Source organism: Euprymna scolopes, chromosome 22 (assembly GCF_053919585.1).
Source record: "Euprymna scolopes isolate OS-2025 chromosome 22, ASM5391958v1, whole genome shotgun sequence".
NCBI classification, from domain to species: Eukaryota; Metazoa; Mollusca; class Cephalopoda; order Sepiida; family Sepiolidae; genus Euprymna; species Euprymna scolopes.
The window spans coordinates 33,343,253-33,357,187 of record NC_136503.1 but is presented as its reverse complement, the minus strand read 5'-3'; the positions used below and the strand labels follow the sequence as shown (position 1 = coordinate 33,357,187).

At 28.7% G+C, this 13,935-nt stretch overlaps 1 protein-coding gene across 1 annotated transcript in view; it reads right to left on the bottom strand.

The window, feature by feature from the left end:
* Positions 1 to 13,935, bottom strand: part of LOC145243780 (proton myo-inositol cotransporter-like) — an 87,459-nt gene that overhangs the window by 28,455 nt on the left and 45,069 nt on the right. Inside the window, exons 4-6 of the mRNA XM_080106821.1 lie at positions 13,889 to 13,935; positions 5,555 to 5,666; positions 3,774 to 3,937 (exon numbers count right to left, since the gene is read on the bottom strand). The exon at positions 13,889 to 13,935 is cut by the window's right edge and continues 165 nt beyond it. Coding sequence (XP_079962947.1) covers positions 3,774 to 3,937; positions 5,555 to 5,666; positions 13,889 to 13,935 — 323 coding nt within the window. The remainder of the gene's footprint in view (positions 1 to 3,773; positions 3,938 to 5,554; positions 5,667 to 13,888) is intronic.

The following is a 13,935-nucleotide window of genomic DNA, read 5'->3' as shown; positions in this document are numbered from 1 at the left end:
GAAAACAAAAAAAAAACAAAAAAAAAAACAAAGAAAAGAAAATGATATTTCAGTCGATGATTTTCCTTGTTCGTTTTTTTCTTTGTGTTATCTTACTGTCGACTTTTTTTTTTGTCTATAATATTTCCTTGTTTTGTGGGGACCATGGCTGCCGATGATGTTTTAGTCTTAAATTCGCATGTTCTAGTTACGATCGGTTATACATTAACATAGTTAATATTGTTCCATGCTTAATTTAACGTATCATATAGCTTCTTTTGTTTCAGAGAGAACTTCGGAATAAACCATTTTGAGTGGAACATAATTTCGTAAGTTTGTATTTAGACATTTTACGTAGTATCTGTAATCTTAGTGTTATGAATTACTAAAGGTTAAAAATTTGAAAACAACTTGGCTGGAAGTTTTGCAAGACTGAAATAAATGCTTAAACAATTATAACGTGTGAAAAAGGTAATATATGTACTAAACTAAGTACTAAAAAGTAAGTCCGACATTATTTCTATAAAGAGTAGTAATTTTTTAAGCTTATGGGTCGTTTATAATAAACGATACCTACAATAAGCACAAGTGTTCTCCAGACGTAGAAATCAAAGTTGCAATAAATTTGAAATAAAAAAATCTATAGATATTATCGATTATGTACGGCATGCAACGTTGATCCTGGATACTACCAGATGGCCGACCATTTGTGAATTCTAGGCGCTTTATATGCTATCCGCTTACTTCGGCATTGCTCCCAGTCGTCTTGGACCTTCACTTTCCACTGGTACTTAATTTTCAAACAGTTTAATTTATTTTGCAAAAAATACAAAACAGCTACAATGTAGGAAAAAAGTTGGTAGAAATTTACACAGAAGAGGATACAGTAGCCCATCAATGTCAAAATTCGCCTTAAATTGTTGCCTTGTTACCTCTTTTGGAAGCCTATTCCAAGGTCCAGTGATTCTGAATGAGAAAATGACCCAATGAAGATCAGCGTTGAAATAGTTTCTTATAGTGTCCGTGCGGACCCCTTTCTGCCGCAGAAATAAATAATACGTCCCGATGTTAGGAAAAATGAGACAATCGCGTAATCGTCACTGCTCAAAGTAGAAATGATTAAATTTCTTAAATAAATTTTTTAGTAATGAATCTAAACATTTTTAAAACTCTAACATCTACTTTTACTCTTCCATTAAAACTCTAACATCTACTTTTACTCTTCCATTAAAGCTCTAACATCTACTTTTACTCTTCCATTAAAACTCTAACATCTACTTTTACTCTTCCATTAAAACTATAACATCTACTTTTACTCTTCCATTAAAACCCTAACATCTACTTTTACTCTTCCATTAAAACTATAACTTCTACTTTTACTCTTCCATTAAAACTCTAACATCTACTTTTACTCTTCCATTAAAACTCTAACATCTACTTTTACTCTTCCATTAAAACTCTAACATCTACTTTTACTCTTCCATTAAAACTCTAACATCTACTTTTACTCTTCCATTAAAACTCTAACATCTACTTTTTCTCTTCCATTAAAACTCTAACATCTACTTTTACTCTTCCATTAAAACTCTAACATCTACTTTTACTCTTCCATTAAAACTATAACATCTACTTTTACTCTTCCATTAAAACTCTAACATCTACTTTTACTCTTCCATTAAAACTATAACATCTACTTTTACTCTTCCATTAAAAATATAACATCTACTTTTACTCTTTCATTAAAACTATAACATCTACTTTTACTCTTCCATTAAAACTATAACATCTACTTTTACTCTTCCATTTAAACTATAACATCTACTTTTACCCTTCCATTAAAACTATAACATCTACTTTTACTCTTCCATTAAAACTCTAACATCTAATTTTACTCTTCCATTAAAACTATAACATCTACTTTTACTCTTCCATTAAAACTCTAACATCTACTTTTACTCTTCCATTAAAAATATAACATCTACTTTTACTCTTCCATTAAAACTATAACATCTACTTTTACTCTTCCCTTAAAACTCTAACATCTACTTTTACTCTTCCATTAAAACTCTAACATCTACTTTTACTCTTCCATTAAAACTATAACATCTACTTTTACCCTTCCATTAAAACTCTAACATCTACTTTTACTCTTCCATTAAAACTCTAACATCTACTTTTACTCTTCCATTAAAACTCTAACATCTACTTTTACTCTTCCATTAAAACTCTAACATCTACTTTTACTCTTCCATTAAAACTATAACATCTACTTTTACTCTTCCATTAAAACTCTAACATCTACTTTTACTCTTCCATTAAAACTCTAACATCTACTTTTACTCTTCCATTAAAACTCTAACATCTACTTTTACTCTTCCATTAAAACTCTAACATCTACTTTTACTCTTCCATTAAAACTATAACATCTACTTTTACTCTTCCATTAAAACCCTAACATCTACTTTTACTCTTCCATTAAAACTCTAACATCTACTTTTACTCTTCCATTAAAACTCTAACATCTACTTTTACTCTTCCATTAAAACTCTAACGTCTACTTTTACTCTTCCATTATAAGAAATAAATGTAAATATATAAATATAAATATATAAATAAATATACGAGGATCATTAAATATATAAGGGATTTTTTTCTGTATAATGTCTTCTAATACAGATAGAAACTTACTTTTGAAAAATTCTAACGTAATTTCCCAGCAATATAACACACTACTCTTACACCAACAGCGAGATTTAAAAAATAAGATACACTTATTTCTATACTCACCGGTCTAAGATACCGTCGACTTGACTAAAATTGGAAAAAAAACATTCGCTACAAAAATCAGAAAAATAAAAATGGCCTCCCATACATCTTAGATATTTCTATTTTATTCAGTTCTCCTCTTCTGAATAAAATCTACACTATTAAAGAATAATTTGTCACGTGATGTGCTTTCTCGCACAAAATTAACTAATTGGTATTTTATTTCTATTAATCATTCTAGTAATTTAAAATAAAACATAGATAAATTTCCATTCCTTCTCTTAATTTAATTCTTCGAAATTCTTTTCTAAACTTTTTAATGGCTACACAAATCCACCGAAAAGCGAAACGAACACTTTCTTCATTATTCTAGAAAGCGGTGTCTCGTTTCGTTTTTTCCAATTCGGATTACGGCGTTCCGCAATTTACATTAACAAGCCCGAAAACGAGTCATTTACTACCCAATATATTTCTCGCTAAAAACATGTATTTCTCAATAGATTTTAATTGAAAAAGATTCCGCATATTAAAACCTAAACAAACCATTTCTAACGGCTTCACAGAATTTTGTTTTCTCGCGATTACGCCGCGATTTAGTGACTTTTTGTTTTTATTTAATTTATTGGACATATAAATATCTTTTATTCTTTTCGACAATGATGCACTTAGATTAGACGATACTTTCAAATATCTGGGTAGACTGTTTGTCACTCAGACTTTAGGGAATACTATTAATTTTTCTTAAAAGTGAAATCTTTGATGACAGATTGTGTGATTACTCCTAGTGAGTAATTAAGTAAGTAAATAATAATAATAATAATAATAATAATAATAATAATAATAATAATTATTATTATTATTATTATTATTATTAGTAGTAGTAGTAGTAGTAGGAGGAGGAGGAGGAGAAGAAGAAAACGAAGAAGAAAAAAGAAGATCAGATCAGCAATCGAAATCGCACATTTTACCTGGAACTGAAATCCCCCGTCGTATTTTATGATCAACGTGACTAATAAAATAATACTTACCAAACATAGTAAAAATAAACAGAGGCCTCCTATTGACACGGTGCATCAACCACACTCCGAGAAATGAAAGCATAAGGGTAACGAAATTAACAAGGCCAGTATCCAACGTGGCGGATGTTACGTCACCAATGCCAGACATTTGAATGATCACACTGCTGTAGTATCTAGACATTAAATAAAAAAAAAATAAATTAAGCATCTGTATAAAACTTAACAATGACATTATTTTATACATGAAGAGTCTCTAGAAATCCGAGTGAGTAAAATTATACTGATTCTAATGATAATGACACTATGATTAATAACTATAATACTTTAATTATAGGAAGCTTATAGAGCCTTATAAAGACTTTACATGTTTTTAATACTTTTGTTCATCCCAAACGAATGGTCATATCTAAGCCGTTCTTACCGAGAAATCATGTTGACAAAAGTGTGCACCTGGCGACAATTTCAACAAACAACAAAATAATCATATGCTCTTCAGTTTCTGCCGGGCTGATTGTCGAGGTCAGATAAAGTTTTTACGCAATTAAAGCTGCGGAGAACCTTCGTGTAAACTTGTCGTAATCAAGCCCTTGCACAGCGTCTGGAATAGTCTATTTAGTTACGAATAGGGTGGATTAATTTCGTACCTAACAGATATCGTTATGGTCATCACTATTTGTAAATTCTCTACCACTACTCTAAATAATCTCCCTTTCATCGTCTGTGTAACTAGACCTAAATGAGACCTCCTTGAACAGATTTTTCCAAGACTCGTCCGTATAACACAACACTACAGTACAAAGGAAATGACAGAAACACTAGAGGAAGAATACCAATCTGTAGTGGAATGGGGACAAAAATAGATGGTCACATTCAATGCTGCCAAGACGAAGCTTGTTTCCTCCTATAATTACAAGAACCTTCTCAACGACCAATAGCTATTTCTAAAGATATATTACCTGGAAGTACTTCTTCTAAATTCCTTGACTTACCGTTCACAGGGAATATGAGTTGGAACAGATGCATTAGGGGCATTGTCAGGACTGCTGCGAGGAAGGTGGGCTCTCTCTACCGTGATAGAAATTACTTACGCCTGAAAGTATCCTATACCTCTACAAAGCTACCATTCTCCCGTATATGGAGTATTGCGGTTACATTTGGGCTGGTGCATCTGCCACCAGTCTCTCGCTCCTGAACAGGGTTCAAAAGAGCGTCGCCAACCTGATAGGTCCTGAACTGTCACCCAAGCTTTAATGTTGCATCCCTCTTATTAAGTATTTAAATGGTGGATGCTCTGACGAGCTAGAAGCTCTTGTACACCCTTGACGTAAATGCCCCTACAAACCCGACAATCAGCAAAATCCCATTCATACACAGTAGAGATCTCTAGATGTAAGAAGACCTTCTACTCTAATATTTATTATTTTGGATGAAAATGGAATAAAAAATAGCTGATTACAACATAGTCGCTTAAAACTTAAAAAATTAATCCTCATCCCCAAGTGATGGTGGTCAAGTGGTTAATGACACGGATTGAGAACCTAGTGTTTTAAGTTAGAATTCAGTTCGTTCCACAAAAATCACTTCCACTTCGATTGTTGGCAACCTTTACGCGGTCCCTTCTGTAAGTACACGACTTTTTTTCTAGAAAGAATGCTCGCTTGAAAAATATGTCAATGTCAATGATAGAATATTGTATTCATACGATATGATGATGATAATGATGATGATGATACTCGAGTGGCCTTTGACCTCGATAAGTATATGAGTACAAAAAGTGAATAATATCTTACATCATTGTATGAACGCCAGAAAATTCTGCAAATAATTGTGATCCACAACCGACAACCAGTGCTCGCCTTATAGAAGCAGTTTTAAGCATTCTCACAAGCAAATTGCCACCACCTACAAAAATGAAAGAAATAGCATCCATATTACAATTGAGTGTTTATGTTGTGTATGCCTGTTGATTCGTCACACTAAAGTTCCAAAAGTACTCGCGGTAAAATGCACCGAATTTGCTAGGAAGCACCCTTCTCTTACAAACTGTGTGATAATCTGATCAATATTTGCACATATTTGTTAAACGTATTATTATTTTCTAGTTATTATTGGTACAAGCAAATAAATGGAAAACATACTACAAATTAATTTAAAATATTTTTGTATTTCTGTAAAATATATAATAACTCTAACACTAGTTCCTTTGTTTTTGTCAATTTTGTGATCATAGACCGCCTGTCAAGGCAATGATAATATGGGGCGAAATTCCCCCGTTCTCTGCTTTTCTTCTCCCTAGCCCTTCTGATACTAAAATATAATAATATATCGTGCCGTAAACATCCTGTTAGAAATTGTTTATTTGTTTTTCGTAGAAAAAGAAGTATAAGAATAAGGAGATGAAGACTAAAACATAAAGACTACAATGACAGAAAATCTAATAGGAATTCACCGGTGTGACGCTCAGTAAAAAGAACAGCGTGTTTCTTGACGTAGTGTAGAAAAAAAACTGACTGGAACGGCGAAGAAAGCGAAAAAAATAATTTAAAAAATACGAAGAACACGTAATTAAGACGGCAAAAAACAAAAATCCGTAGTCAAAGAAGACGAAAATCGGAGAAGAAAAAGAAAAAGAAGAAAGTAAAAGCGTGTCTCTTCAATCGATGTGGTATAGCTGCTTGAATGACGCTATCTTGCTATGTTTTGTATGATGTTTTGTTATAAAAAAAACTCTTATATTAATTCCTAGGAGCATAACAATCTGAACTACATCTGTTCACTTTTTACTTGGCCTTCGGGCCGGGATCAAAGTGTAGCATCTGTTCCGGCAGATGCTGCACTTAAGATAATTTGTACCAGTCAATGGAGGGGAAACCCTCTATACTGGGACAATTATTATTTTTGGTAACCAGAGTGCCCCCTTTTTGCCTACTTTTAGGGGAGCTGGTTTTTACCTCACATTAAAAACGGCCTTGTGCCTAATTTGCTCAGTGGGGGAGCAAATAAATACCATCTTGCTATGTTTTGACCGTTCGGAAACCGGTACTCCTTTAATCCGAGATACGAAAGTGGACAGCCAGTGAGATTGAAGGGACATTCGAAGGGGGGGCATTATTCCACGAATCGCAAACGAAGAAAAGAATGTAAAATGTATTATAGATGACCGAAATACGGACGAGAAAGGACTAAAATTTTAGGAAAGTGTAGAGAACTTCCCGGTTTCTTATGGTAGAGTGTGAAAAAACATAATTAAGAGAGAAAAAATTTAGCCACATCTGGTAACGAAGATGTAGTTCAGATTGTTATGCTCCTAGGAATTAATATAAGAGTTTTTTTTTTATAACAGATGAATGCGACAGTAAATATGTTCAAAACCTACGTAAGATAGTGGCCAGTAATCTGATCATAATGAATGTGGCGTGTGAGTTTGCTAAATCCTCAGAAAATAATTGTTCCTATTTTAATATAGAAAAGAAGGATAAATGAACATATTTGTACGTTTTTTTTTACTATTATAATTATTATTGTTATTGTAATAGTGCAAGTAATAGTTGAGTTGGACTATAGGATAGCTCTACAATACCGCGCTACATTATACTATACTACTTACTTTTAGAGATTTTATACCGAAAGGCAACAAACAGGAAAACTTCGGAGTAATTGGAAAAGAGCTACTTACTTTAAAATTTTTCCTCGTTCAAAAATTACCTCAATTCAAAATCCGAAACTTTCAAAACTTGCCCGCACATAAAAGAATAGTTATCGTATTCATAGAAGCACACTAACAAGATTATCACACGAATACTTTCTACACAGACAGTGTAAAAGAGAAACTAGCATATTAAAATCATTTTATGCATTATTACGACAAAACAAGACTATCATAAAAATTCAAAATCAAGCAATATCAAAGAAAAAAAAAGGAAAGAGGGGATATTCCCAAAATGAAAAATAATAACAAAATTAATTCTTTAATAGCTAAATTGGTTTTGTGCAATCAGATAAACTCACCGTTCAAACAGCACATATTTATGCAAGAGAAATTGTGCTACATCCGGTCAGGAAGACGTCGTTTAGATTGTTATGTTAAAAAATTACCTCAATTCAAAACTTACCCTCACATAAAAAAATAGTTATTGTATTCATATTACGACACTGACAAGATTATCACACGAACACTTTCTACACTGAAAGTGTAAAAGAGAAAATATCACATTAAAGTAATTTTATGCATTATTACCACAAAACAAGTCTATAATAAAAATTCAAAATCCAGCAATGTAAAAGAAAAAAAAGGCAAGAGGGGATATTCCCAAAATGAAAAATAATAACAAAATTAATTCTTTATATAAAATTTGCTTTCGAAATCAAATAAACTCACCATTGAAACAGCACATATTTATACAAGAGAAAAAAATTGTTACAATATTCACACTGCACTGAACAAATTCTAATACAAGAGACACAAACAAGCATCAAAGCACAGATGTATACATATGAACATAAATATTTGTATGCTTGTGTAGATAAAACATATGTATTATACTTACACACATGCGCGATTAAAACTAAAACGTTAAACTAAACACACGTAAAATCGCGCCTGCACACACGCACACACACACACATAAAGACAACGATCATGAAAAAAAAACTGGACACCAACCATTAATTATATAGTATCCCACACTGAAAGAAAATATTCGCATGCTTGTGCAAACCAAACATATATACGCATACATACTTATAAAACTAATAAATATATATGCATACATACTTATAAAACTAATAAATATATATGCATACATACTTATAAAGCTAATAAATATATATTCATACATGTTATAAAACTAATAAATATATATTCATACATACTTATAAAACTAATAAATATATATTCATACATACTTATAAAACTAATAAATATATATTCATACATACTTATAAAACTAATAAATATATATGTATACATATAAAACTAATAAATATATATTCATACATACTTATATAACTAATAAATATATATGCATACATACTTATAAAACTAATAAATATATATGCATACATACTTATAAAACTAATAAATATATATGCATACATACTTAAAAAACTTATAAATATATATGCATACATATAAAACTAATAAATATATATTCATACATACTTATAAAACTAATAAATATATATGCATACATACTTATAAAACTAATAAATATATATTCATACATACTTATAAAACTAATAAATATATATTCATACATACTTATAAAACTAATAAATATATATTCATACATACTTATAAAACTAATAAATATATATGCATACATACTTATAAAACTAATGAATATATATGCATACATACTTAAAAAACTAATAAATATATATGCATACATACTTATAAAACTAATAAATATATATTCATACATACTTATAAAACTAATAAATATATATTCATACATACTTATAAAACTAATAAATATATATTCATACATACTTATAAAACTAATAAATATATATTCATACATACTTATAAAACTAATAAATATATATGCATACATATAAAACTAATAAATATATATTCATACATACTTATAAAACTAATAAATATATATGCATACATACTTATAAAACTAATAAATATATATTCATACATACTTATAAAACTAATAAATATATATTCATGCATACTTATAAAACTAATAAATATATATGCATACATACTTATAAAACTAATAAATATATATTCATACATACTTATAAAACTAATAAATATATATTCATGCATACTTATAAAACTAATAAATATATATGCATACATACTTATAAAACTAATAAATATATATTCATACATACTTATAAAACTAATAAATATATATTCATACATACTTATAAAACTAATAAATATATATGCATACATACTTATAAAACTAATAAATATATATTCATACATACTTATAAAACTAATAAATATATATTCATGCATACTTATAAAACTAATAAATATATATGCATACATACTTATAAAACTAATAAATATATATTCATACATACTTATAAAACTAATAAATATATATTCATGCATACTTATAAAACTAATAAATATATATGCATACATACTTATAAAACTAATAAATATATATGCATACATACTTATAAAACTAATAAATATATATGCATACATACTTATAAAACTAATAAATATATATTCATGCATACTTATAAAACTAATAAATATATATTCATACATACTTAAAAAACTAATAAATATATATTCATACATACTTATAAAACTAATAAATATATATGCATACATACTTATAAAACTAATAAATATATATGCATACATACTTAAAAAACTTATAAATATATATGCATACATATAAAACTAATAAATATATATGCATACATACTTAAAAAACTAATAAATATATATGCATACATACTTATAAATCTAATAAATATATATGCATACATACTTATAAAACTAATAAATATATATTCATACATACTTATAAAACTAATAAATATATATGCATACATACTTATTAAACTAATAAATATATATGCATACATACTTATTAAACTAATAAATATATATTCATACATACTTAAAAAACTAATAAATATATATTCATACATACTTATAAAACTAATAAATATATATGCATACATACTTATAAAACTAATAAATATATATGCATACATACTTAAAAAACTTATAAATATATATGCATACATATAAAACTAATAAATATATATGCATACATACTTAAAAAACTAATAAATATATATGCATACATACTTATAAATCTAATAAATATATATGCATACATACTTAAAAAACTAATAAATATATATGCATACATACTTAAAAAACTAATAAATATATATTCATACATACTTATAAATCTAATAAATATATATGCATACATACTTATAAAACTAATAAATATATATTCATACATACTTATAAAACTAATAAATATATATGCATACATACTTATTAAACTAATAAATATATATGCATACATACTTATTAAACTAATAAATATATATGCATACATACTTAAAAAACTAATAAATATATATTCATACATACTTATAAAACTAATAAATATATATTCATACATACTTATAAAACTAATAAATATATATTCATACATACTTATAAAACTAATAAATATATATGCATACATACTTATAAAACTAATAAATTTATATTCATACATACTTAAAAAACTAATAAATATATATTCATACATACTTATAAAACTAATAAATATATATTCATACATACTTATAAAACTAATAAATATATATGCATACATACTTATAAAACTAATAAATATATATGCATACATACTTATAAAACTAATAAATATATATTCATACATACTTATAAAACTAATAAATATATATTCATACATACTTATAAAACTAATAAATATATATTCATACATACTTATAAAACTAATAAATATATATTCATACATACTTATAAAACTAATAAATATATATTCATACATACTTATAAAACTAATAAATATATATGCATACATACTTATAAAACTAATAAATATATATGCATACATACTTATAAAACTAATAATTATATATGCATACATACTTATAAAACTAATAAATCCAAATGGAAAACATACAGCTTGATTGAGATACCAATATCAAGGATCCAGAAGAGCAAGAAAAATACAAATACCTGTGAATAGAATAGAGCAATTTAAGTTAACAAGTACCCAAGTTTGCCCAGGTGGGCAAATATGGGTCCTTGTACCGGAAAATTATCCAGTAAATAAACGTTGTTTGCTAAATCATTACTTTTTTGCATTTTTTTTTGTTGCATTTCCATACACAAACATGGATATAAATATCAGTAAAACATCCGCTGGGTCATAAGCTTTATTTCGGTACCTTACTTGCCTGGATGGGTTGCCGGTAGGTTGAGATAAACCGCGTCACACACACATTAAATTGAACTTACTAAGGGAGATAATAACTTCCGGTGAATACCGGAAAATATCCAGTAAATTAAACGTTGTTTAATAAATCGTTATTTTTTGTATTTTTGCATTTATTTTTGCATTTCCAGTCACCAAACATTGATATAAATATCACTAAATCATCCGCTGGGTCATAAGCTTCATTTCGGTACCTTACTTGCCTGGGTGGATTTTCTGTAGGCTGAGATAAACCGCGTCACACACACACCCACAGACAGACATTAGGAAAATTATAAGATATGCCAATATGAGATAAAAAAAAAATTGGCAGTGACTATATACGTGATGTAAGGATAAAACAGAACTTACAAACAAAACAAGGTAAAAACTGCTAATAACAAACTAGCCTGTGGTCACTATCTAACCATAAAGGGACATAAAAAGCTTAAACACTAAACCGTGGAAAATGTTAACAATGTACAAAATAACACACATAAACCAGTGTCTGGCTAGGCTGTATCTGCCAAGAGAAGCAGGAAATATAACTCTGAGACCATTAACATCGTTCCACTATTTTGAGCACTGCTCAATATCCGATAAGCTTCGCAAACCAAACCTCAAAATTGTACATCAACAACTCGAATCAAGAGCCAACAGAACAATCTCCATGACGAAGCTAGCCATTCATTTTGGACAAGATTGTCTTACAAGCGAGGCAGAATAAAAAAATGTCTGCTACAGAAATAGCCGAAAAGAGTTATCAAAAATACACCATGGCGTTTTATTGCAAAAAACAACAAAAAATACTGGAAGAATGGGCTAACTAACAACGTGTCAAGTATTTTCTGAGTGAATTTTCTCAGGACCATATAGATAAGGAGGGCGCTATAAATTGCCTAAAAAGAGGATCGCTCCCCTATCATCAAGAGAGGATTGTTAAGGTTGCCCAAGATCAAGACTTAAAAACCAATGCTTTCAAATATATGAGTGGTCTGCAATAACAAGTGTAGTGTCTACCACACAGAAGTAGACTGTGTGAGCCACCTGGGGTCCAGTTGTACTATGCAAGACAATACAATAAAATGGACAATCCGTAACATATAACACATAACATATAACATATAACATATAACATATAACACATAACATATAAAATATAACATATAACACATAACACATAACACATAGCATATAACATATAATATGTAACATATAACATATAACATATAACACATAGCATATAACATATAACATATACAAGAAAGAACAATTGGAAATAAGTCATACGCCATCTACTATGATTTAATAATTTCTATAGCAACATGCATGGAAAACGGAAGTATTAAACTTTTTTTAAATTACATTTTCATCCCCAACAAGGCACATTGCCACTTTGGTGTAGGGAGCTACTATCAGGGCAACAACTATTTGGGTACTATGTTGGGATTTGGGCAGCAAGCTGTCGGTTCACGTTATACTTGAACTTCTGCATGTCAGTACAGTTGGGGAACAGGGACCTGGAATGGAATTCCAGAGTCTAGCGGTTCTGGGGAAGAAACTACTGGAGTAGAAAGATCTTTTACATCTAGAGATCTATAATTCCCCTTATATATATATATATATATATATATATATATATATATATATATATATATATATATATAAGGGAAATTAAAATATATATTTTTTGTTCAAAACAAGGAATACAGCTTATAAAATGATTTCCTTATTCTTCAGAGGAAACCCAGCAATAATTGTATAGAATTGCTATATTATTGTGCACAAGTTGTAAACTTTGAAAATCGTAATGTCCGAAAAAGTTTAATGTCCGAAAAAGTTTAATGTCCGAAAAAGTTTAATGTGCGATAATGTTTAATGCTTGAAAAAGTATTAAGGGACATTGAGAGCGAAGTCGATAGACATTTGCTTATTACTTTTTCTGGAGAAAAAGTCTACTGTGAATATCTTAACATATATATATATATATATATATATATGTTTTTATTTAAAAACTATTTTTCATGTTAAAGAGGGATATGATTGTGTCGATCTGTATTAGTTTCTAGTTGTTTAGTTGTTCGCAAACACTCTTTTAGCAGATCCTAACATGGTGTTATTTTTTATTTCGATCTAATTGGAATTATTCAGCAAATATCTGTTTCGGTTTACCTGCGTTTTGAATCGCCTTCATCACTTGTTGGTAATGTGCTTCGATC